This window comes from Ranitomeya imitator, chromosome 3 (assembly GCF_032444005.1).
Source record: "Ranitomeya imitator isolate aRanImi1 chromosome 3, aRanImi1.pri, whole genome shotgun sequence".
Lineage (NCBI taxonomy): Eukaryota > Metazoa > Chordata > Amphibia > Anura > Dendrobatidae > Ranitomeya > Ranitomeya imitator.
In genome coordinates, this window is record NC_091284.1 from 478,626,476 (window position 1) to 478,653,754 (window position 27,279).

Here is a 27,279-nt window from a genome sequence, read left to right on the forward strand (position 1 = left end):
AATAAAAAAAATTGTAAATGACCCCCCCCCCTTTGTCACCCCCATAGGTAGGGACAATAAAAAAAATTAAGAATTTTTTTTTTTTCCACTGTTAGAATAGGGTTAGGGTATTTTCAGCCATTTTAACCCTAAAAAACTTCCTAGAAAACACAGACTCTGCATAGAAAACTGCATCAAAAAACGCATCAAAAAACGCACCAAAAAAGCACCAAAAAAAGGACCTGCGTTTTCTGACAAGAGCTGCGGTTTTTAGTCCTGAAAAAAGAGGGAAATCAGGAACGTGTGAACATAGCCTTAAAGTTAAAAAAACAAAAACAAACCGTACATACTCACATTCCGATGTCTGTCAGGTCCCCCTGTGAAATGTGAAATTTAGATGGGGGTTTTATGATTAGGATCTGTAGTTGTTTCAGATTGTAATTTCTACAAGGAATACTGTCTACAGGCTGTGGTATTATGGCTACAGGAAGCATTACTGAAGCCTGGATCTAGGATAAAGCCGGCAGTAAACTGGCAGAGTCAGTAACGAAGAGCCTTTGTCTCTTAGTCATATTTTCAATAGACATTTTTGTCTTATTAATGTGTGGTACAATAACATCTGTCACATTTGAAGTTATGTGTTCCAATATATTCCAGTGTTAGTGGAATAGCCAAAACGGTGAGCAGGTGACCCCAATACTGCCTGGCATTATATAAGGCCAGGTGGCCAGCAGAGCCACAGATTAGGCTTAAAATTGTGTGCAACATTCACATTAGTCTTCATCATAGTGTAAAGATAGAAAAATGCTGTAGTATGTTATCATGATGGGTGGTTGTTTGAATCCGTTTTGACAATGGTGAATGGGCTCCTCCAGACAACCGTGTAACTTGAATGAGTGCTAGCCATTGTTTTGATGGATAGCACTCATCCCCATGTTATTCTATGGGCTGGGCACACGTCCGTTTTTTTTTCTATTTTTTTTTTTCCTTTCAACTCTGGTTCCTTTGAAAAAAATTGGACTTCATTTTTTACCTCCACCTCCGAGAAAATCCAAAGTGACTAAATATTGGGGTCCATTTTATCCTGTTACCCTTGTCAAAATACCAAAAATTGGATCTGAAGTCAATTTTTTGTGAAAAAAAAAAAAAGGTTAAGGCTATGCGCACACTTATAATGGTTCACTGTGGATTTTTCCACAGCGGATTTGATAAATCTGCAGGGCAAAAACACTGCGTTTTTGCTGCAGATTTACAACGGTTTTTCTGCGGATTTCACTGCGGTTTTGGCTTTCTATAGGAGCAGCTGTAAAACCGCTGCGGAATCCGCAGAAGTGACATGCTGCGGAATGTAAACCGCTGCGTTTCCGCGCGTTTTTTTCCGCAGCATGTGCACAGCGTTTTTTTTTGTTTCCCATAGGTTTACATTGTAATGTAAACTCATGGGAAACTGCTGCGGACCCGCCGCTGCGGAAACACTGCGGATCCGCAGCGTTTTCCGCATCGTGTGCACATACCCTTAATGTTCATTTATTTTTTCTTCCACAATCCAAAAATTCCTGTGAAGCACCTGAAGGGTTAATAAACTTCTTGTGATTTTGTACACATTGAGGGGTGCGGTTTTTAGAATGGTGTCACTTTTGGGTAGCTTCTATGATATAGACCCCTCAAAGGGACTTCAAATGTGATGTGGTCCCTAAAACAAAACAAAAAAATTTAAATGTGCAAATTTTGTTGTAAAAATGAGAAATTGCTGGTCAACTTTTAACCCTTATATCTTCCTAACAAAAAAAAATGTGGTTCCAAAATTGTGCTGATGTAAAGTAGACATGTGGGAAATGTTACGTAAGTATTTTGTGTGACATATCTCTGTGATTTAAGGGCATGAAAATTCAACGTTGGAAAATTACGAAATATTCACCAAATTTCCATTTTTTTTCACACAAATAAACGCAAGTCATATCAAAGAAATTTTACCACTATCATGAAGTACAATATGTCCCAAAGAAACATTCTCAGAATCAGTGATGATCCATTGAAGCGTTGCAGAGTTATTACCTCATAAAGTGACACTGGTCAGAATTGTAAAAATTGGCCTGGTCATTAACGTACCCTTGGGGTTAAAGGGGTTAAGCTAAAACAAGTACGGTAGATGTTTTACTATTTTTTTTTTTTCCAATCCAGAGAGGTTGTTGCTTTATTAAGTTTACTGTAAGAAAAACAATAATCCTCGTTTAGTTATGTAGTAGTTGGAGTAGTTCTGTGGAATAGGAGATGTTGCCGCGAACTTGACACCTGGAAGTATGAATACTGTTATGAGGACAGATCTGCCTATAGCATTGTGATCTCCTGGCTAATGTGTTTTGAACGGGAAGGAAGTGGGGCTCAATTGAGGGAAACAACCAGTTTTGTTTTCACAATTTTGCCTACTTGTGTGAGTATGATATAGAGCACAAAATAATTAACCACTGCAAACCTGATTTAAACGAATGTAAGTATATATACCCACATTTTAACTTCTTGTAGAAACTATAATGCAACTCTTTTTTGCTTCTTTAGGCTCTCAAGTTTCTTCTGTTGTGAATCTGCGGAATCATGGGCAGTGGTAAGTAATTAATCAAGTACAGCTGACAAATTTGTCACAGATGGCGTTCATATGAGGTTTTTTTTCCTAATATATCATTTTTAGTAATAGTGAATTTTTATAAACTTAACAAAATGCATAAAATATTCCGTCCACTATTTTTTTTTTTCAATGGTTATTTGGCACAATTAAAGTACTTGTCCACTACTGGAGAAAGTCCCCTGAAAGGAATATTTGCTGGAAATCCTCCTCTAAGAGGAATATTTGCTACTTTATGAGAGGTTTGCCTATTACACTGTAAAAACTTTAAATTAGGCTTTGTCAAAGATTGTTCCCATCAAAGAAGGTGATGGGTGTATGGGCTGTGATGTCTGCAGCCAGTGCTAATAGTATAATAGCAGTGAGCAGTCGGAGCATCAGTAACAGAGGGTGGGTATTTAATTGTGTTGGCAATACTCTGTAGGTTTTCACATAACTTGGTCAATCCCTTTAGGGTACATGTGCAGAAAAGTCTGCTGACAAAACTAACCTTGCCTTATTCTTCCCTTCTCGTGTTATCTGAATTCTAAGGCTTCTTTTACGCTTACCGTGGTTCTGTGGCCCGTTTTTGCTGCCCCAATAGATTTCTATGGGGTCGCAAAAACTGGCCGCAATAATTCTACGGAGCGCCGTACGCCTTTTGGCCGTGAGGGCCGTATGTATAGCCATGAAAAAATATCGAGCCTGCCCAATATTTTTCACGGCTTACAGATACGGCTCCCTTTGAAAATCAATGGGGCCGCAAAAACAACGGAAGCTTGTTTTTGCGGTGCACCGTGACTACAGTTTTTGCGGAACGCTGTTTTTTTTTTTTCCAATACTTTTGCCATAGTATTGGAAACCTGAAAAACGGCAATTCGCAAGTAACGGGCCGCTAAAAAACCCGGTAAGTGTAAAAGAAGCCAAAAAACGTTTGAAGCTGCGGTGCATGCCAGAAAATGAGCGAAAAGGGGCAGATTCAGAGTCAAAGATTATATTTCACAATGTACTGGTTAAATAAATAAAATGCGGGTTTGGAAACCTTGCCAAAGTCCATACTGGATCTGAAAACTAGTAATTGCTCCTCCGACAAACATCCATTTGTAACGACTTTTTTGAGACTTGATGACTACTTGTTTTAATTGATTGGTCGTAGCGCTACAGTTATTTATTAATTTCTTTCTGTTACAATTGCAACTGTAGAGACTCAACCAAAAACTTTTTTCTTTCTCTTTTTTTTTTTTTTTTAAAGAAGGTTTCAGAAAGCCCATCCTCTGGCTGTAGTTTAGTTTAATCAAAGCAAATTGCTTTTATTCGCATTCCTGCAGTCCAGCGCTGAGTCTCCGCCACTTCTACCAGTCAGGGTTGCCAACATGCTAAAAAAAAAAAAAAATTCTGGAGGACTGGACTCCTTCACGGACAGCCTAAAATTTTTACAGTCACTTAACACGCCCCCTTAAAGACCACGTGCCAAAATGACCAGAATGTAGACAACAGATACAAGAAGTTTGTATGTTCTCTCCGTGTTTACGTGGGTTTCCTCCCACACTCCAAAGACATAGCATAATAAATAATAAAATAATTACACTCTGTAATATACAGCTCATCACTACGTAATATAAACACACAGCTGCAAAATATCCCTGACATCTTTTCAAATAAAATTGGTAATCTGTTCATAAAGAGTACCGTATATACTCGATTATAAGCCGATCCGAGTATAAGCCGACTTCCCCCTAATTTTGCCACAAAAAACTGGGAAAACTTAATGACGCGAGTATAAGCCTAGGGTGGAAAATGCTGCAGCTACCGGTAACTTTCAAAAGTAAAAATAGATACCAATAAAAGTAAAATTAATTGAGTCATCAGTAGTTTAAGTGTTTTTGAATATCCACATTGAATCAGGAGCCCCATATAATGCTCCATAAAGTTTGATGGGCCCCATTAGATGCTCCATATTAAAATATACTCCATATAATCCTGCATAAAGGGTAATAAGGGCCCCATAAGATGCTCCATATAGATATTTGCCCTATATAGTGCTGCACAAACGTTATGGCCCCATAAGATGCTCCATACAGACACTTACCCCTTATAATGCTGCACAAGTGTTATGGCCCCATAAGATCATCCATACAGTTACTTGCCCCATATGCTTTTGCTGTGATAAAAAAATCACATACTCGCCTCTCGTCGCTCAAGCCCCCGGCACTTTCAATACTCGCCTCCGTGTTCAGCACTGACGTTCACGCAGAGGATGCGCACTGACCACGTCACCGCGCCCTCTGACCTGGGTGTCACAGCCAGAGGACGCTGAAGATGGAGCAGCACCGGAACAAGGAGCGGTGAATATCGCGCAGCGCTCCCCTCCCCGTATACTCACCTACTCCCGGCGCGGTCCCTGCTTCTTCCAGCGCTGCATCTTCTTCCTGTATTGAGCTGTCAGAGTTACCGCTCATTACAGTAATGAATATGCGGCTCCACCTCTAAGAGAGGTGGAGCCGCATAATCATTACTGTAATGAGCAGTACCGTGTGACCGCAAAGTACAGGAAGAAGCTGCAGCGCTGGAAGAAGCAGGGACGTGCTGGGACCGCGCCAGGAGTAGGTGAGTATAATTAGACAGACCCCGCTCCCCCTCCCCTGCCGACCCCTGGGTATGACTCGAATATAAGCCGAGAGGGGGACTTTCAGCCCCAAAAAATAGGCTGAAAATCTCGGCTTATACTCGAGTATATACGGTAGATGTTTTTCTTTTCCTGAAGTGGTTATTGAAGCAGTTTTCGTGAGGATTTGGAAGATGTTTATTTTTCTCCTGAACTGTTGTTTGCAGGTTTTGGATTGGACAGTGCCTAGTTTGAGGTTTCATTAGGATTTTTTTCTTGCCAGGTGTTTTTCATAACCTCTTCAGGAAAAAAAAACCTAAAAAGAACTCCTGATATGGACAGCAAAGTGAATTTCCCATAGAAATCGATTTGAAAAGAATTTTTCCAAGAAATTTTTGTTACGCAGTCTTTGAGCAGGATTCAGCTCTGTTTCTTTCCTAAAAACTGTTACCATGGCCTATGGGTATGTCCACAGTCTATTTTCTGAAAGAAAAAAAAATTCTTATCAAAAACTCAAAACTCCTCAGAAAGTCTTCGTCCACAACACGTCTTTTAAGACGGCGACGGAGCTGCCTAAAGTTTTCCTGCTCCTAGATCCCATGCACTTGCTGGAACTGTAAAATACTGTATTTTTTGCTCATCAAACATCCGAAAATTCATCATGGAAACGTAATATTAGCGATGAAACTGCCCAAAATGTTCTATGTATTTCTTTCCATATCTGCCATAATGTATAAAGAGACAATCATTTGGAACACGGATCTAGCACCACTGACGCCTGCCTGAGCCTGTGTTTATACTACTATCATTAACCTCTGCAGTAGTATTTTGTAGTCTTTATTCTGTGTGTGGAAACGCCATTCTTGATAACATGAGATGCTCTTTGCTCAAGGCCCCTTCAGTACACATTAATATCTGTGCAGAGGGAGCCGTCTGTTTTGCTGATATCATGAAGCTGCTGAACATGTAAAATATGTGTATTTATTTTTAAATCCACTTTTTCCTTTATTGGGAGACTGATGACTACCAATTCTCCATTAAAGGGGTTTTCAACAGTAGTGCGGCTTATCATACACATTAACAGTGTGTAATGTCCAATCTGTTAGGTTTCAGCCCTGATAGCCTCTCCTCATTCAGAAAAGCTAGTTTATTCTTTTATCCTTTGCTTATATAGCGGCATCATATTGCGCAGCACTTTATAGACGTTATCATTGCTGTTTCCAATGGGGCTCACAAGCTAAGTTCCCTATCAGATGTCTTTGGAGTGTGGGAGGAAATCAAAGTACCTGGAGGAAACCCACGCAAACACGGGAAGAACATACAAACTCCTTGCATTTGTTGTCTTGGGATTTGAACCAAGGACCCCAGCGCTGTGATGCTACAATGCTAACCACTAAGCCACCGTGCTGCCGATGCCCGTAAATATGCAAATTACACACTCACAGTAACATGATGACTGCTGGAAATGGCTAGCAGAGATGAATCCTAGCAGTATGTACATTACACAATGTTTGTATTTGACAAGCTGCAAAGCTTGCAAAAAAACTTGCCCTGGATTAGAAAAACCCTTTAAAGGGAATCAGTTTTCAGGATCAACCCTCCTAAGCGGTCTATATTGGCATGCTGGTCATATGTAGCTGAATGAAATGATACCTTGATATCTTCGATATGATGTCTTATTCCAGAGAAATCCACAATTGTCTTATATGTAAGTGATCTGTTCCAGGCTATCTGCACGAGAATCCACCTCCTCCAGGGCTTATTATAAATAGAAGGGGAGTTATCAGTGTGATGTGTAATGGTCGCTCTCTCCTCTGCTGATCTCACTGCAGAGCTGTGTGATTATACCTGACACATCTGCAGGTTCCTTTCCACTTCCATCTAATATTGTCGCAGTACAGCTGAGCTCAGAGAGCTGCAGCTGCTAACGTGTTTGTTATAAGACATGGTTCAGTTCTACTGTATTGTGTTAATTACACATCTCACACTGGTAATACCCCCTTTCATTTAAAATTCTCTCTGGAGGCAAATTCTCAGGGAGATCAGTGTCCGGTTCATAGTCCTGAACATCTTATTTTCGTATTCCTGAGAAATTCGCCTCATTGGGGGACACAGGACTGTGGCTGTATGCTTCTGCTGCCAGGAGGCTGACACTAAGTAAACATCCTCCACCAATCAACATGTGAAACGGCTGATGCGATGACGTCATTTCATTGCGTCAGCTGTGTACTGCGGAGAGTCAGCGCACCTGCAGCCAGGAACAGACCGAGGTGAGTATATGGTGTTTTTTTTAAGTTTTTTATTTTATTTTTACCATGTGCATGGGATGTTTGGGTGAACATGGGGTGACAATGGGGGCATCATGCTGCACATGAGGAGGCTACGGGGGTGTTGTGCTGCACATGGGGAGGCTACGGGGGTGTTGTGCTGCACATGGGGAGGCTGCGGGGGTGTTGTGCTGCACATGGGGAGGCTACGGGGGTGTTGTGCTGCACATGTGGAGGCTATGGGGCTGTCGTGCTGCACATGGGGAGGCTATGGGGGTGTCGTTATGCACATGGGGAGGCTATGGGGGTGTTGTGCTGCACATGTGGAGGCTTTGGGGGTGTTGTGCTGCACATGGGGAGGCTATGGGGGTGTTGTGCTGCACATGGGGAGGCTGCGGGGGCCTGATGCAGTAAATGAGGAGGCTGTGGGGGCCTGATGCAGTATATGGGGAGTCTGTGGGGGCCTGATTCAGTATATGGGGAGGCTGTGTGGGCCTGATGCAGTATATGGGGAGGCTGTGGGGGCCTGATGCAGTATATGGGGAGGCTGTGGGGGCCTGATGCAGTATGTGGGGAAGCTGTGGGGGCTTTATGCAGTATATGGGGAGGCTGTGGGGGCCTGATGCAGTATATGGGGAGGCTGTGGGGGCCTGATGCAGTATATAGGGAGGCTGTGCGGGCCTGATGCAGTATATGGGGAGACTGTGGGGGCCTGATGCTGTATATGGGGAGGCTGGGGGCCTCATGCTGTTTATGGAGAGGCCGTGGGGACCTCATGCTGTGTGGGGCTTATGGTGTATATAAGGAGGCTGTTTGGGGCTCATGCTGTATATGGGGAGGCTGTTTGGGGCTCATGCTGCATATGGGGGAGGCTGTTTGGGGCTCATGCCGCATATCATGGAGGCTGTGGGGTGACTCATATGATATACAGAAGTGGCTGTATACTCTGGTTCAAACTATATATGAGGGATGTCAGCTTACTGAATTCTGCTCAATATTCAGTGATACAATTAATATTAGAATTATCAATAATATATTAATATTGAGTATAATTTCAGCCTATTGGTTCGACCCTCCACAACAGTCACGGTCTGTCATGTGGCCCCTTGATAAAATTAATTGCCCACTCCTGCCATGCAGTACACTGGCTACAAAAAGTGCTCCATACAGTATAATGGACTTTGCATAGTGGCCATACAGTATAATGGACACTGCATAGTGCTCGATACAGTATAAAGGACCCTGCATAGTGCTCCATGCAGTATAATGGCCCCACATAGTGGTCCATGCAGTATTATGGGAACTATATAGTACTCTATGCAGTATAATGGGACCTACATAGTTTGCCATTCAGTATAGTGGCACCCACATAGTGCTTCATGCAGTAAAATGACACTCACATGGTGCTTCTCCATGCGGTATAATGGCGCCCACATGGTGTTCCATGCGGTATAATGGTACCCACATTCATAAGATGAATATAATGAGTCTGGATGCATATGATGTGTTTCTGTACAGGAAGAGATTCTGCTGCCCATCTTACATGTAACAATGAAGCTTTCCTGGCATATTTGTAATGGGCTTTAGATGCTTATAAGTTTCACTAGATGGTGGCCCGATTCTAACGTATCGGGTATTCTAGAATATGTATGTAGTTTATGAAGTTTTCAGAATAATTTATACACAGGATTTAGCCGGCCACGGCCAATTAGCGAAACGTGGTTCAAATTGTATGCCAATTCGCGGGCGGACTGCGCCTGTCGCTGATTGTTCGCAGCCGGGAGTGACCAATCAGTGAAGCCAGGGCCAGCTTCAGGTTTTGGAGGGCCCCCGGGCGAGAGAGTCTCATTGGACCCTCCTCTTTAACACATACCATGATTCATGATGCACAGATACAGCAGAGAAATATACCGTATATACTCGAGTATAAGCCGACCCCCCCCTAATTTTGCCACAAAAAACTGGGAAAACTTAATGACTCGAGTATAAGCCTAGGGTGGAAAATGCAGCAGCTACCGGTAAATGTCAAAAGTAAAAATAGATACCAATAAAAGTAAAATTAATTGAGACATCAGTAGGTTGTGTTTTTGAATATCCATATTGAATCAGGAGCCCCATATAATGCTCCATAAAGTTTGATGGGCCCCATTAGATGCTCCATATTAAAATATGCCCCATATAATCCTGCATAAAGGGTAATAAGGGCCCCATAAGATGCTCCATAGAGATATTTGCCCAATATAGTGCTGCACAAGCGTTATGGCCCCATAAGATGCTCCGTACAGCCACTTGCCCCTTATAGTGCTGCACAAGTGTTATGGCCCCATAAGATGCTCCGTACAGCCACTTGCCCCTTATAGTGCTGCACAAGTGTTATGGCCCCATAAGATGCTCCGTACAGCCACTTGCCCCTTATAGTGCTGCACAAGTGTTATGGCCCCATACAGATGCTCCGCACAGCCACTTGCCCCTTATAGTGCTGCACAAGTGTTATGGCCCCATACAGATGCTCCGCACAGCCACTTGCCCCTTATAGTGCTGCACAAGTGTTATGGCCCCATACAGATGCTCCGCACAGCCACTTGCCCCATATAGTGCTGCACAAGTGTTATGGCCCCATACAGATGCTCCGCACAGCCACTTGCCCCTTATAGTGCTGCACAAGTGTTATGGCCCCATACAGATGCTCCGCACAGCCACTTGCCCCATATAGTGCTGCACAAGTGTTATGGCCCCATACAGATGCTCCGCACAGCCACTTGCCCCTTATAGTGCTGCACAAGTGTTATTGCCCCATACAGATGCTCCGCACAGCCACTTGCCCCATATAGTGCTGCACAAGTGTTATGGCCCCATACAGATGCTCCGCACAGCCACTTGCCCCATATAGTGCTGCACAAGTGTTATGGCCCCATACAGATGCTCCGCACAGCCACTTGCCCCATATAGTGCTGCACAAGTGTTATGGCCCCATACAGATGCTCCGCACAGCCACTTGCCCCATTTGCTTTTGCTGCCATAAAAAAAAATCACATACTCACCTCTCCGTCGCTCAGGACCCCGGCACTTTTACCTGCTCCTTGTGCGGCTCCGTCTTTGGCACTGATGTTCAGCAGAGGGCGCGCACTGACTACGTCACCGCGCCCTCTGACATGAGCGTCACTGCTAGAGGACGCTGAAGACAGAGCCGCACTGGAACGAGGAGCAGGTAAACATCGCGCAGCGCTGCGCTTCCCCTCCCTGTATATTCACCTGCTCCTGGCGCTGTGTCCCTGCTTCTTCCACCGCTGCTTCTGCTTCCTGTATTGAGCGGTCACCGTTACCGCTCATACAGTAATGAATATTTGGCTCCACCTCTATGGGAGGTGGAGCCGCATATTCATTTCTGTAATGAGCAGTACCATGTGACCGCTCAGTAAAGGAATAAGCTGCAGTGCTGGAAGATGCAGGGACGTCCAGGGACCGCGCCGGGAGCAGGTAAGTATAATTACACAGCCCCCGCTCCCCCTCCCCTGCCGACCCCCGGGAATGACTCGAGTATAAGCCGAGAGGTGGACTTTCAGCCCCAAAAAATGGGCTGAAAATCTCGGCTTATACTCGAGTATATACGGTAAATATCAACATTTCCAGATTCATTTTGTGACTGCTATTAGCTACTAAAGAGTAACATATACTTCCATAAATTAGCCATATAAAACTCCGGAAAACAAATGGAAGTTTAGTATAAAAAGTGAACAAACTTTATTTTATATCCATACAAACAATTTTAAAAACAAGCACATGTCAAGTAATGAGAGTGCTAACAATGCAGAAGACACCAGATATTGAAGGTCCAAAGCACAATAATTGTGTCAGTATAACAATATAATACTTTAGGTGCAGACAAAAACTCTCCTATAGAGTATCCCAAAAGATAGTACTCTCATTAGCAAAAATCATACATCAATGCCATGATCCCTCCTTTGTAACAGCCTGAGGGGATTCCATATCCAGGTACACCTGTTTAAATAAGGCATGTAACCGTAACCTGTGCCCAACACGGTGGCTCTAATGATAGGAACAACAGGAGAGCATGTCTCACCTAGTGCTGGGAAGACCACTGCACGCACCCTGACGCGCGTTTCGCCGCTGTCAGCCTCGCTTTCTCAAGGGGAAGTGTGGTTTCAATTACCTGTAGGACCTTAAGTATCCTTAGAAATGTGTCATGTGACCATCACATGACCGCTGAATCCTATGCGGGCACCAGCTTGTCCCAGTCGCGCCCACGGCAGGAAGTTGCCGGACGAGGGGGGACAACCTCAGAAAGCCAGTGCGCACACGCGCACCACAGCAAAGGCTGTTCAAGCCCATGTCTGCCCCACATATTTAAAATCAGAGTCAATCATTATATAGACATATAATGCAGGTATTCTCCCATCAGAAGGGTCTTCCACCATAGATCATGAGTCCCATTCATCATCCAACGGGTCCAATGCATCATTCCTTTTCAAAAGATGTCAGTCTTTGCATACATATTTTGGGAGAGACAATAGGCTCCAAACGAGGTCAGTGATAAATTTAAAGAAAAAGGAACCTATATAATTTATGACAAAAACACAAAAATTAAAACCAAACTCACAGCAGAGAAATATAGCACAGCCAAGTAGCGTATAACACAGCCCACGTAGTATATTGCTCAGCCACGTAGTATATTGCTCAGCCACGTAGTATATTGCTCAGCCACGTAGTATATTGCTCAGCCACGTAGTATATTGCTCAGCCACGTAGTATATTGCTCAGCCACGTAGTATATTGCTCAGCCACGTAGTATATTGCTCAGCCACGTAGTATATTGCTCAGCCACGTAGTATATTGCTCAGCCACGTAGTATATTGCTCAGCCACGTAGTATATTGCTCAGCCCACATAGTATAGAGATGTAGTATATAACACAGCCCACGCAGTATCTAACACAGCCCATGTAGTATATAGCAATGTGGGCACCATATCCCTGTTAAAAAAAGAATTAAAATAAAAAATAGTTATATACTCACCCTCTGTCGGCCCCATGGAACCAGCCTAGGCGTTTACCGATGCTCCTCGCGACGCTCCGGTCCCAAAAGTGCATTGTGGTCTTGCGAGATGATGACGTGCGGTCTCGCGAGATCGCTACGTCATCATCTCGCGAGACCGCAATGCATGGACCGGTCACCGGAGCGTCGCGAGGAGCGGGAAAGGCCTGGGCTGGATCCGAGGGGCCGACGGAGGATGAGTATATAATGAGTTTTTATTATTTTTAACATTAGATCTTTTTACTATTGATGCTGCATAGGCAGCATCAATGGTAAAAAGTTGGTCACACAGGGTTAATAGCAGCGTTAATGGAGTGTTTTACACCGCGGCAAAACGCGGTCCGTTAACGCTGCCATTAACTCTGTGTGAGCGCTGACTGGAGGGGAGTATGGAGCGGGCACTGACTGCAGGGGAGTAGGGAGCGGCCATTTTGTTGCCGGACTGTGCCCGTCGCTGATTGGTTGTGACCGTTTTGCCGCGACCAATCAGCGACTTGGGATTTCCGTGACAGACAGACAGATGGAAGTGACCCTTAGACAATTATATAGTAGATTCTCTCTGAGCAGCCCTTTGGAAATGTTACACCATATATAATCAGTTATTTTTATTTTAAAATTAAATGTTCTACTTTGACTATGTGCACACGTTCAGGATTTCTTGCAGAAATTTCCTGAGCAAAACAGGACATTTTCTGCAAGAAATCCGCATGCGTTTTTCTCGCGTTTTTACCTCGCTTTGGTGCGTTTTTTTTGCTGATTTTTCCGGAGGTTCCCAATGCAATAATATAGTGGGAAATCCGCAAAAAAATCTGCAAAATTAATAAACATGCTACGTTTTTTAACGCGATGTGTTTTTTTCACGGAAAAAAACGCATCATGTGCACAAAAATTGCGGAATGCATTCTAAATGATGGGATGCATAATGTATGTGTACGTGAAAAATCTGCAACGTGTGCACACAGCCTGTTTTTTATTTACACAGGGGATGCCCACTTGCATTTGCTGGTGTGTAAGTGTCTTAGCATGACCCTTTGGCTATGTGCCCACCTTGCAGAATCTAACAGAATTTTCCTCATCAAAACCGAATTCCCTTGCCAGGAAATCTGCTCTCGTTTTTAGATTTTTTTTTTTCGAGGTTTTTTTTTTGCGTTTTTATCGCGTATTTGTCGCCTTTTCTGAAGCACTATTAGCAGCCTGATATTATTGGTGCAAAACTATTATACAGACCGTTGTCCCCGCAGTGTTCAGAGCACAGCAGAGTAATCGTCACGCTGCTGTGCTCTAACGCTGACACAACTCTTGTCATTGTGAAGGTTTACAGTGACATAAAAGACAATGTATCCAATCCTGTCACACGCCATATACCCCGGAACCCATGGAAGTGGACGGCATGGTGTCGCACATTACAAACATTACACACTCTGTATCCGATCCCATCCTGAGTGATATTTTCCACTGAGCCCTATATCTTATCATATTATACACTACACTGAGCCCTGTCTCTCATCCTAGTGTGTTACACTCCATGCATCTAATTGCAGCAAGTGATACACTCCATGTATCTAACCCCATCGCATGATACAGCAAGAAGCACCACCTAGCAGAATCTACGCAGCCGGCCATCCTCCACCTTGCTGTCCACATCTCCGTATCACTTTGCCGTCACCAACAAAATGGTGCCACACTGTGATCCTAAACTTCATCCTCCCTTAATCATTTGCAAATGCCCGGTAGGGGAGGCGAGGAATGACGTCACACGTGATCAGATCCTGCCCATATTTAATCCAGTCGTAAAGTGAGCTAGTTGTACTCAAGGTTTTTGTGGCAAATTCCAGCAGCTGCTCCCCCTAGTGTTTTTAACAGTGGAAAATATCAAAACTTTGTCAATTATTTTTCAGATTTTACTCCATTAAAAACAAATATTTTTTTTTAAATTGCCCCCTATTTGTCCCTTTCAATATAAAACAAACAAACAAAATACACATATTTGGATATCTATCAAGATATAAAAAGAATGAATCCGTTCGATAAACGGTGTAGCAAAAAAAACAAAAACGTCACAACGCCAGAATTAAGTTTTTGGATTGCCGCAACATTGCATTAAAATGCAATACCAGGTGATCAAAAGATTGAATCTGCACCAAAATGGTATCACTTAAAAAAATCAGCTTGGCAAGCAAAAAATAAGCCCTCACCAAACCCGAGATAACGAAAAATGGAGATGCTATGGGTCTTGGAAAATGACGCAATTTTTTATTTTTTTTTATACAAACTTTGGATTTTTTTTTATCTCCACTTAATAAAGAATCTAGACATGTTTGGTGTCTGTGAACTTGTAATGACCTGGAGAATCATAATGGCAGGTCAGTTTCAGCATTTAGTGAACAGGTTAAAAAAAAAAAAACGTTATGGAATTGTACTTTTTTTGACATATCACTGTACTTGTATTTTTCCCCTTTTTCCAGGAGACAATAAGGTTAAACGTCATTCAAACGTATAACTTGTCCCACAAAAAACAAAGCCCTCACCTGGCCATATTGATATACAAATAAAAAAGTTATGGCTCTGGGAAGCAGGGGAGCAAGAAACAGAAACGCAAAAACAAAAATGGGCTGCGGTGTGAGGGGGTTATTGCCATGTTTATTGGTTGCACAATGCACCTCCAAGTGCCACTTCTCTTTACCCATAGTGATCCCTTGTCTTGAAAGTAAATTTGGTATATTGTTACCAGTGCTTTAAAGGGGGCTTATCTACAGCATTAGGGTATGTTTCCACGTTCAGGAAACGCTGCGTTTTTTACGCTGCGTTGAGCCGCAGCATCAAAAACGCAGCGTCCAGATATTACAGCATAGTGTAGGGGATTTCATGAAATCCCATCTCCTCTATGCATTAAAAGACGCATGCGGCATACCCATGAAAACGGACATGCGGCGCGTCTTTTAAGAACGCAGCATGTCCTTACAGTGCATAAACAACGCAAGGACAACGCAGGTGACCTGCCAGTGACCTCAGGTGCCGATTTGGTCAGGATTTTACCTGCATAAAATCCTGATGCAATCCTGAACGTGGACACATACCCTTACAGAATGCTGTAGATAAGCCACAGCATATATGCGAAAAATGAGGTGACAAATTCCCTTTAAGATCTGCATTAAGACCCTCTCTCTAGATATCACTGTGCTGTATTTGTCTGTAGAAATCCATTATAGATTGTAAACCTGCGAGCAGGTCCCTCCCTTTTCTTGGTAAGCATCGTACAAACAAGATAAAACATTACCGAGTAACATGTAGTTTATGTACTCTCTGAATTGTGAAGTGCTGCAGAATATAGAAATAAAAATGATCCATTAAGTAGCTTGATAATCTCCTCAAAATCCCTTCAGTCAAGTGAGTCTATGGCATTTTCCTTGTGTATGAAGCAAAAGTCATTAATACCTCAGTCCTTGAAACAGACTTTTTCTTTATTAGCATAATAAAGGTACATATTTACTGACTGGCATTGGTTTAACAGCCTGACTACACAGGCAAACCGTGCTTCAAGTGTACACTGAACGATCAGTAATAGGCTATAGTCACACGTTAACTATTTGGTCAGTATTTTACCTCAGTATTTGTAAGCCAAAACCAGGAGTGGAACAATTAGAGGAAAAGTATAATAGAAACATATGCACCACTTCTGCATTTATCACTCACTCCTGGTTTTGGTTACAAATACTGAGGTAAAATATTGACCGAATACTGAATACGTGAATGTGGCCATAGGCTGCCATTGTTTTCGGCAGCACATGTCCTGTTTACATAGGACAATGAGCTGCCAAGAACTATGATCTTTTGTGTGTTGCACAAAGTCATTTCACCTGACGAGCGACCATTCATTGGGTGAATGGCAACCTGTTTAGACTTAATGATTATCATGCAATGGCTATGCTCGTTCACTATAATTGTGCAGTACAACTTGTCGCACTGTATATGCAATCAGATCTGTGGACAGCATGGTATAGAGATGGAGAAGCTCAGCACAATTATGTAGGTAGGTTTGTTGAAACCGTTTCAGTATAACTTCTATTTTATTCATTGAAATCCCTGGACTTTGTATACATGAGCCCAGCGGATGGGCCTACTTAGTGATTGACAGCTCTCTCTCCGTGCAGAGTCATACAGAGAAGACTGAATAGGACCGCCAAGTGGACTTATGCATGCAAACACCAGGGATTGAAGTATAGTGCAAACTGAACTGATATCTTTCCTTTAAAAATGTATTTCTATTCTACCTGCATCTCGGCTACTATTTTCAACATGACAAGTTTCTTCTAATTGACTTTAGAAAAATATTTTATTTTTCTTAATTAAAATTAGAGAAAGTACTTCTACTTTTGTCAACAAGTGAAGAGTTAATGGCTGACGGTAGATAATCGGCACCATTCATTGCTAGGTGAGGGAGCAGACTATGTGTGGTCTGCTGTAGAGAATGTACCAGCTCCATGGTCTCACCTGACAATGGCTGGCAGTCAATAGACCTGGAATCTGGCTCTCATTGCTGGCACACAAAGTGCTGTATCACTCTGGGCAGATGGGATGTGATAAGCCTCTGGGGATCTTTCTACCAGACTAAATGCAATTCATCAGAAGACACGTGCCAGCCATGAATGGCAGCGTTGTAGTGACCACCTCCTGGACAACTGTCGAGTGTCAAATCCTCTTTTCAGTTCTGTCTAACAAAAGGATATTCAGACACTAGGTCCTAACAATTTTCGTTATAAAGAATTGTTGTCGTGTGTACTAATATGGATGTAATTATGAAACCGGGAATAATGCTGTAAATAGCTATGTGGGACAAACCCTGTCCTACAGGAATTCCTACGGGCAGAACGAGTATGGATCTGCCTGTGTGAGCAGCACCTGTAGGGGACAGGATACTTGCATGAAAAATGTACATGCATATTCGGCTCTGTAGGGTTTTTTTTTCTTCCCTGAATTTGTAAATAATAAGGCCCTGTTCACACCAGACTAAGGCTAGGTTCACATCGCATTAGGGCATTCCGTTTAACGGATCCTTTGAACGGATGCGCTAACGATGTGTCCCAAATTGTCTTATTTTTAGCGATCGCGCTGACTCCTGCTTTAACGCATGGTTGCATTGCGTTGGCATGCGTTTTAATAGAGTTCAATGTACAGCAAACACTTCCGATCGCTGTGCGTTCGCCATAACGTACCCCGAAAACGCGGTAGTCCGTGTTCGAAGGTGCGTCACAAAGTAACTGACTATCGCCAATGCATGCCGCTTTTGACATGCATTGGGATGCGTTACGCTAATTGAAGTCTATGGGCGCGTTACATTGCGTTAGTGCCGCTTTGTAACGGATCTGTTAAACGGACCACCCTAATGCAATGTGAAGCTAGCCTTATTTAATAAGTTTGTGACTTATGATTCGACAAAAACTGAGATTCAGAGCGAACAGCTGATGACGCCATAGAGTGCAATGAAACAAAGTTCACATGGAGTCAGTTTATGATTTTATTTTTTTTTTTTAAACTACCCCCCCATCTATTTAGACTGGCATGAAAACTTAGGGGATCACGTTCTAGTTGAACTCCATTTATGTCATTACACTTTTGGCTCCATCAGGATTCCATCTGGTTACTGCAGTTTTGTCCCATCTCTGTATGGTGTGGCAGTGCGCATGCTCGACTGCCATTCTATTCAGATATCATGGAACTATGGGCAGTCGAGCATGCGCACTGGCACTCCATTCAGACATGTCCACAATGCCCTGTTCTGGCAAACGGTGTGGATTTTGCAGGTCAGATCTCCTCTGAGATAGAAGTGAGTAGGTGGTAACTTCTTGTTCTTGGAAGTAGACCTTTCATGCATTTGGATAATAATGACCAGACTTGAACAACCTCAATGATGCCCAAATTGTTTTAATTATTTCTCTGAATAGTATATCTTAAAGGGAACCTGTAAGGCGGGTTATGCTGTCCAAGCCACAGGCAGCACAAATCACAGCTTGGTCAGGCATGGCCCACAGCTGGCTCTTCCCAATGCCGTAGTTGGTGATTTACAGATGCCTCCCTCATTTGTACATAGGAGCCTTTAGCAACACTGGGAGAAAAGCAATGCCCGATCTTCATAGTATATTATCTCTAAATGCCAGAACTTTTCAGGGCATACTATACAAGTCGCAATCATGCAGCCAGGCTGCGATTCATGTTGCCCGGGCTAGGGCAGAATGAATCGCTTGAGTCTCTTTTTAAAGAAAATGAACAATTGTTTAAATCAGGTCTTTGTCTGTAAATGTGTATTTTCTAATGTTTTTGGCAATTTATTATTATTATTATTCATTTTTATAGCGCCATTTATTCCATGGCGTTTACATGTGAATGGGGCAAATATAGACAAGTACAATAAACATGAGTAAAACAAGGCACACATAAGTACAGGAGGAGAGAGGACCCTGCCCGCGAGGGCTCATAGTCTACAGGGGATGGGTGAGGATACACTAGGTGAGGGTAGAGCTGATCATTTGGCGGTTCAGTAGACTGGGGATCACTGCAGGTTGTTGGCTTGTCGGAAGAGGTGGGTCTTCAGGTTCCTTTTGAAGGTTTCCGTGGTAGGTGAGAGACTGATGTGTTGGGGTAGAGAGTTCCAGAGTATAGGGGAAGCACGGGAGAAGTCTTGGATGCGGTTGTGGGAGGAAGAGATGAGAGAGGAGTGGAGTAGGAGATCATGAGAGGATCGAAGGTTGCGTGTAGGTAGGTAACGGGAGACCATGTCACAGATGTATGGAGGATTCAGATTGTGAATGGCTTTGTATGTCATTGTTAGTGTTTTGAACTGTAGTCTCTGAGCAATAGGAAGCCAGTGAAGGGCCTGCCAGAGAGGAGAGGCTGGGGAGTAATGGGGAGAAGGGTGGATTAGTCGGGCAGCAGAGTTTAGGATGGATTGGAGTGGTGCCAGAGTGCTAGAGGGGAGGCCAGAGAGTAGGAGGTTGCAGTAGTCGAGGCGGGAGATTAAGGGAATGTACTAGTGTTTTTGTGGTTTCATGGTCAAGGAATGTACGGATCCGGGAAATGTTTTTGAGTTGGAATCAGCAAGAGGAGGCAAGCGCTTGGATATGTGGCTTGAAAGAGAGGGTAGAGTCAAGGATCACCCCAAGGCACCGAGCGTGCAGGACCGGGGAAAGTGAGCAGGAATTGACATTGATGGATAGGTCAGGTGGAGGGGTAGAGTGAGGTGGGGGAAAGATGATGAATTCTGTTTTGTCCATGTTCAGTTTTAGAAAATGAGCAGAAAAGAAGGATGAAATAGCAGAGAGACATTGTGGGATTTTGGTCAGTAAGGAAGTGAGGTCGGGTCTAGATAGGTAGATCTGCGTGTCATCAGCGTGTAAACCGTGGGATTCTATGAGCTGTCCCAGGCCGAAGGTGTAGATGGAGAAGAGTAGGGGTCCTAGAACAGAGCCTTGGGGAACACCGACAGACAGGGGGCGAGATGAGGAGGTGGTGTGGGAGAGGGAGACACTGAATGTCCGGTCTGTTAGATATGATGAGATCCAGGATAGGGCCAAGTCTGTGATGCCAAGAGATGAGAGGATCTGTAACAGGAGGGAGTGGTCCAGTGTCGAAGGCAGAAGACAAGTCCAGGAGGAGGAGGACATAGTAGTGTCGCTTGCTCTTGGCTGTTAGTAGGTCATTGGTCACTTTCGTTAGGGCAGTTTCAGTTGAGTGATGTGTTCGGAAGACAGATTGTAACCGGTCAAAGAGGGAGCAGGAGGAGCGGTGGGAGGACAGTTCAAGATGGACATGCTGTTCCAGTAGTTTTGAGGCATAAGGGAGAAGGGATATCGGGCGATAGTTGGACACAGAGGATGGGTCGAGGGAGGGTTTTTTGAGGATAGGTGTGATTGATGCATTTTTTTAAGGATGAGGTGAATACACCGTTTGTAAGTGAGAGGTTGAAGAGTTGTGTTAGGGTTGGGATGAAGACTTTTGCAAGGGTAGGGATGATGTGGGATGGGAGCGGGTCAAGAGTGCAAGTGGTGAGATGTGATCTTGATAGAAGGATGGAGAGCTGATCATCTGTCATGGTGGAGAAGCTGGCTTTGGAACAGGGCTGAGAAGTCAAGAGGAGGGGCATTGGGGGCTGCGGGCCAAAGCTTTGTCTGATGTTATCTATCTTCTGCTTAAAGAAAGAGGCAAATTCTTCAGCTGAAATGAGGAGAGGGAGGAGATGCTGGGGGACGGAGTAGAGAATTGAAAGTGTTGAAGAGCTGTTTAGGGTTGTGAGACAGGGAGGATATGAGAGATAAGTAAGTTTGTTTTGTGGCAGTGAGCGCGGGCTTGAAGCTGGCGAGGGACTGCTTGTATGCAGTGAAGTGATCGGCAGAGCGGGATTGCTTCCATCGCCGTTTAGCGATCCTGGAAGCCCGTCTCAGTTCTTTGGCCAGGCTGGTTAGCCAGGGCTGCCTGTTGATTCTACGAGTTTTGCTATGCATGAGTGGGGCGGCCGAATCGAGTGTTGCTGTTATTGTGGTGTTATCAAAAGAGGCAGCAGCATCTGTGTCATGGAAGGAAGCTATGTCTGTAAGAGGGAGAAAGGATTCAGAGAGTGATTGTAAAGTGAGGTGATTTTTTTTTTTTTTTTTTAAACTACCCTCCCATCTATTTAGACTGGCATGAAAACTTAGCGGATCACATTCTAGTTGAACTCCATTTATGTCATTACACTCTCTGGCTCCATCAGGATTCCATCTGGTTACTGCAGTTTTGTCCCGTCTCTGTATGGTGTGGCAGTGCGCATGCTCAACTGCCATTCTATTCAGATATCATGGAACTATGGGCGGTCGAGCATGCGCACTGGCACTCCATTCAGACATGTCCACAATGCCCTGTTCTGGCAAACGGTGTGGATTTTGCAGGTCAGATCTCCTCTGAGATAGAAGTGAGTAGGTGGTAACTTCTTGTTCTTGGAAGAAGACCTTTCATGCATTTGGATAATAATGACCAGACTTGAACAACCTCAATGATGCCCAAATTGTTTTAATTATTTCTCTGAATAGTATATCTTAAAGGGAACCTGTAAGGCGGGTTATGCTGTCCAAGCCACAGGCAGCACAAATCACAGATTGGTCAGGCATGGCCCACAGCTGGCTCTTCCCAATGCCGTAGTTGGTGATTTACAGATGCCTCCCTCATTTGTACATAGGAGCCTTTAGCAACACTGGGAGAGAAGCAATGCCCGATCTTCATAGTATATTATCTCTAAATGCCAGAACTTTTCAGGGCATACTATACAAGTCGCAATCATGCAGCCAGGCTGCGATTCATGTTGCACGGGCTAGGGCAGAATGAATCGCCTGAGTCTCTTTTTAAAGAAAATGAACAATTGTTTAAATCAGGTCTTTGTCTGTAAATGTGTATTTTCTAATGCTTTTGGCAATGGGTGATTATTCTTCATATCACAATCTGTCATTGTAACCATGGTTAATACTGTAATTGGAGCCTTGCTAAAAACTTTTCCTGAAAGGCCAAGAAGTAGAAGTCTAAAAAAAAAGACCAGAGGCCAATTGCAAGATTACTAATTTTGTGTTTTTTTTTTGTTTGTTTTGGGTTTTCTTTACGAACAATTGTGATATGGAGAAAATGTCAGCATTTTTTAAGATCCTGCAACACAAAGTGTTTAAAGCAATAGGTCATTTTCTGACTCTGGTTTCCCTTTAAAAGGAAAGCTGTATTTTTGTATGTATTTATTTTTTTAAGAGGTTATAAATGTACTCTTGTCCTCTGATTGTTCCCTGAAGGTTTGCTGATTTAGCAGAAAAGTAACATGATGCTTTCTGAAATGGCATGACTGCAGAAATCAGAGTATAATACTTCTAGAAGTATACGGCTATCAAGGACATTTGATTCCAGTCGAGAACATAACTTTTTTTTTTTTTTATTAAACTGTTATAGAAGCTTTTAAGTTTATCTATTTACTATGAATAAACCAGAGTAAACAGGTGCCATCACTTTGTCAAAATTCTAAAAATGGGCTCTAAATTATGTATTCTTTCCCAATTGAGTGTTTCCTGAATAGAAGAGGATGCACTCTGACTGGTAAAATGAAGTGAGAAATCTAGAAACCTTTCCATTGTGTGGAGTCCAGTGGCATTACCCATAACGCCACTAGCACCTAGCACTGTACAGGTTGATTGCTTGTTTGTGGATGGGGAACTCTGCATTTTTACTTCCAGTTTGGAGGACTGGTGATTTATTTTTATTTATTTTTTTCTTTCACACTTTCAGTTCTTTGTAATGTCGTTTTGTAAGTTCCACCACCACAAAATAAAAATGTCAACATTTTTGGGGTGTTTTTGACCATGGAAACTTTTAGTGGTTTTCAACCCATGAGAAGATCAGGAGGGGGAAAGTAATGCCTGGGAATAAAGGAGAGGAGCTTGGCTAGTATGTCAGGAGAAGAGCTTGGCCAGTATGTCAGGAGGAGAGCTGTATGTGTTATCAAGTTATGGCCTGACATGCAGCTGTCTAACTGATATCAGGAAAAAAGCATAGATGGGCTTCTGAGCTGCCTAAAGGGGTTTGCCTGTACTTCTTAGGTTACACTTGCTTCATTTTTGGCTTTATTCCTACGTTGATCACTGCTGCATACTTTAATGCAGTGTTCCCCAACTCCAGTCCTCAAGAGCCACCAACAGGTCATGTTTTCAGGATTTGCTTAGAATTGCCCAGGTGAGACTTGTAGTACCTGCCCAGGCAAGAATTCCATCACCTGGGCCATACTAAGGAAATCCTGAAAAAATGACCTGTTGGTGGCTCTGGAGGCCTGGAGTTGGGGAACACTGCTTTAATATGTAGGTGTGCAGAATGGCGGTCTTGGGTTGATCAAACACACATTGATTTTCTTTTAAGGATTTTGGAAGAAATGTACCACTGCTAAAAATTTTTCTTATGAATCATTTTAGTTTGGTTAAAATGTTACCTTCACATTGTCTATAGCCGCATTGTCGTCCTCATGTGCCGCTACCTCCTGCCAAGAAACAGTCCAATGCTGTTATCTTTAGCTATGGAATTTCCTCTGTGAGCTCAGCGGCTGGTGATAACGCTCGCTACAGAAGAATGCACAATCTGAGTGATGTACTGAAAACAGGAGCCATTGTCCTTAGGCATTAGTGTCAACTGTGCGAGGTCAACTCTACATGTAATCTATCCACGACTTCATATTTTTTATGCCATCTTTAGTTTAATTCTAGTAGATTTTAGTTATATCTCCAACACTTTACCAGAATTTCTGGCAGTAAGCCTCTTTACTGTTTAAAGGTGGTCTGTCACCAGGTTTTTTTGCTACCTTATCTGAGAGCAGCATAATTTAGGAGCAAAGACCCATATATTACACTAGATGGTGGCCCGATTCTAACGCATCGGGTATTCTAGAATATGCATGGCCATGTAGTATATTGCTCAGCCCACGCAGTATATTGCCCAGCCACGTAGCATATTGCCCAGTCACGTAGTATATTGCCCAGCCACGTAGTATATTGCCCAGTTACGTAGTATACAGCACAGAGCCACGTAGTATATTGCCCAGCCACGTAGTATATTGCCCAGCCACGTAGTATATTGCCCAGTTACGTAGTATACAGCACAGAGCCACGTAGTATATTGCCCAGCCACGTAGTAAATTGCCCAGTGACGTAGTATATTGCCCAGTTACGTAGTATACAGCACAGAGCCACGTAGTATATTGCACAGTGACATAGTATACAGTACAGAGCCACGTAGTATATTGCCCAGTGACGTAGTATATTGCCCAGTTACGTAGTATACAGCACAGAGCCACGTAGTATATTGCCCAGTGACGTAGTATACAGCACAGAGCCACGTAGTATATTGCCCAGCTACGTAGTATACAGCAGAGCCACGTAGTACATTGCCCAGTGACGTAGTATACAGCACAGAGCCACGTAGTATATTGCCCAGCTACGTAGTATACAGCACAGAGCCACGTAGTATATTGCCCAGCTACGTAGTATACAGCACAGAGCCACGTAGTACATTGCCCAGTGACGTAGTATACAGCACAGAGCCACGTAGTACTGTATATTGCCCAGTCACGTAGTATATTGCCCAGTGACGTAGTATATTGCCCAGCCACGTAGTATATTGCCCAGCCACGTATGTCACAGATTAAAAAATAAAAAATAAACATACTCCCCTAACGATCCGAGGGCCCTTTGTAGTTCTAACATACTTACATTCTGGTCGCTGCTCCTCAGCGTCCTGTCTCTCGGCCTCCTGGGATCCAATGACGCTGTGTCGATGGGCGTGCGGCTGCCGCCATCTTCCGTTCCCAGGATGCTTTGCGAAATTACCCAGAAGACTTAGCGGTCTCGCGAGACCGCTAGGTCTTCTGGGTAATTTCACAAAGCATCACTGGGAAAAAAAGATGGCGGCAGGCGCGAGCGCCTCAGCGGACAACGGAGGGTGAGTATAGCAGTTTTTTTAACATTATTTTTTTTACTATTCATGCCGCATAGGCAGCATCAATAGTAAAAGGTTGGGGACACAGGGTTAATAGCGGCGGTAACGGAGTGCGTTACCCGCGGCATAACGCGGTCCGTTACCGCCGGCATTAACCCTGTGTTAGCGGTGACCGGAGGGGAGTATGAAGCGGGCGCCGGGGACACTGCGGGGAGTATGGAGTGGGCGCCGGGGACACTGCGGGGAGCGAGGAGCATGGAGCGGGCGCCGGGGACACTGCGGGGAGCATGGAGCGGGCGCCGGGGACACTGCGGGGAGCATGGAGCGGGCGCCGGGGACACTGCGGGGAGTATGGAGCGTGCGCCAAGGACACTACGTGGAGCGAGTAGTATGGAGCGGGCGCCGGCCACTGACTGTGGGGAGTAAGGAGCAGCCATTTTCTTCCGGACTGTGGCCGTCGCTGATTGGTCGCCGCAAAACAGCCACGACCAATCAGCGACTTGGATTTCCATGATAGACAGAGGCCATGACCAATGAATATCCGTGACAGACAGACAGAAGGACAGACTGAAGTACCCCTTAGACAATTATATAGTAGATTAATTTCTTTTTAAGTGCGCCATACTACCTGTTCATTTTACCACAATTTCAGCAATTTCACATCACTTGAAATTGTTTTCCAGTACATGTGGTAAAATTAATGTGGTCATTCAAAAAAAACAAGCCCTCATAAATCTATGTGGACAGAAACCTAAAACGTTATGGCCTTTGAAGAAGGGAAGTAAAACAAAAATAAAAAAAATGGGAATTGGCCATGTTGGGAAGGGATTAAAAAGCAAACGACCAATAAAAATATTTTTCACATAATTATTCATATCATTTCATGGGAATTTGGCAGTAGGGGTGGATTAAGGGTAGCCAGGGCCCCGGGCTGTTCACACACTGTGGGTTCCCCCGGTCATGTGACGGGGGTCATGTGACGGGGGGTCATGTGACGGGGGTCATGTGACGGGGATCATGTGACGGGGGTCATGATATACCCGAACCAGATTATTCCAGAAAAATGGCCGGGCCCTACTCTACTGTAACCTATTAAATATTTGTTAAAATCTGCAATACAATTTAGGTATATCTTGACCAATATCACCACATACAAGGCACAAATACCACCGCAGCATGACCAGACTACAAATTACAACCACAGTGATCGAATAATATCACATACAAGGAACAAATACCACCGCACCATGTCAAGACCACATATTACCACTTGGTGGCCAAATAGCACATACAAGGGACAAATACCACCGCACCATGTCAAGACCACATATTACCATTTGGTGACCAAATAGCACATACAAGGGACAAATACCACAACACCATTTCCAGACCACATATTACCACCACATAGTGACTGAATACTACAATACTGATCAGTAATAAAAAACCCCAAAAAAAACACAATACTATCAGTATCACCATAAGTGCCAGTATTCACAGGAGATCTGTACTTAGTATGCAGTGTCTGTGTAGAGGTAATACAGTGATCACTGGTGACATTGTACAAAGGACCTCTGTATATAGTATACAGTGTATAGTGTCAGTGTATAGGTAACACTGACTCACCAGTGACGTCTCTAGGTGAAGTCCTTCATCTTTCATCCAGCACAGACCGCCATCATTTCTCGTTTCTGCAGGAAATAACACAGTTATCTCGAGCTCCGCTTGCAGAACACATTACTTAATTTTTCACAACTTCTACATTACACCACATGAAGAAAAAAAGGCGATATAGTGTCACTCTGCACAGTAACAGGACCGCCCCCCCCATTTAAAACAGTATACTCAAAAAATAAAAGAAAAACACAGCACTGCAGTAATAATATCCCTTAATTAGCCTCTATGGTAATAATATCCCCCATCCTGGCCCCGTGTGTCTCATTCCTGGCTCCAGCCATATGTTCTCCCATCCTGCACTCATGAGTATCCATTCTACACCATATGATCTCCCCATCCTGCCCCATGATCCAATCCTGCCCCATGTCTTTCATTCTACCCCGTGTCTCCAATCATGCCCCGTGTCTATTCTGCCCATGCCTCCAGTCCTGCCCCCAGTGTGTCCAGCAATCTGCCCCAGTGTGTCCAGCATATTACCCCAGTGTGTCCAGCATATTACCCCCAGTGTGTCCAGCATATTACCCCCAGTGTGTCCAGCAATCTGCCCCAGTGTCTCCAGCAATCTGCCCCAGTGTCTCCAGCATTGCCCCAGTGTCTCCTGCATTGCCCCCCCCCAGTGTCT

The 27,279-nt window shown here is 43.8% G+C and overlaps 1 protein-coding gene across 2 annotated transcripts in view; it reads left to right on the top strand.

Moving 5' to 3' along the window:
• LOC138670316 (transmembrane gamma-carboxyglutamic acid protein 1-like) overlaps window positions 1-27,279 on the top strand; it is a 57,584-nt gene that overhangs the window by 11,497 nt on the left and 18,808 nt on the right. For both annotated transcript variants that reach the window (XM_069757539.1, XM_069757538.1), the window contains one exon: window positions 2,536-2,581. In XM_069757539.1, the coding sequence (XP_069613640.1) occupies window positions 2,572-2,581 (10 nt within the window). In that variant the 5' untranslated portion in view covers window positions 2,536-2,571. The remainder of the gene's footprint in view (window positions 1-2,535; window positions 2,582-27,279) is intronic.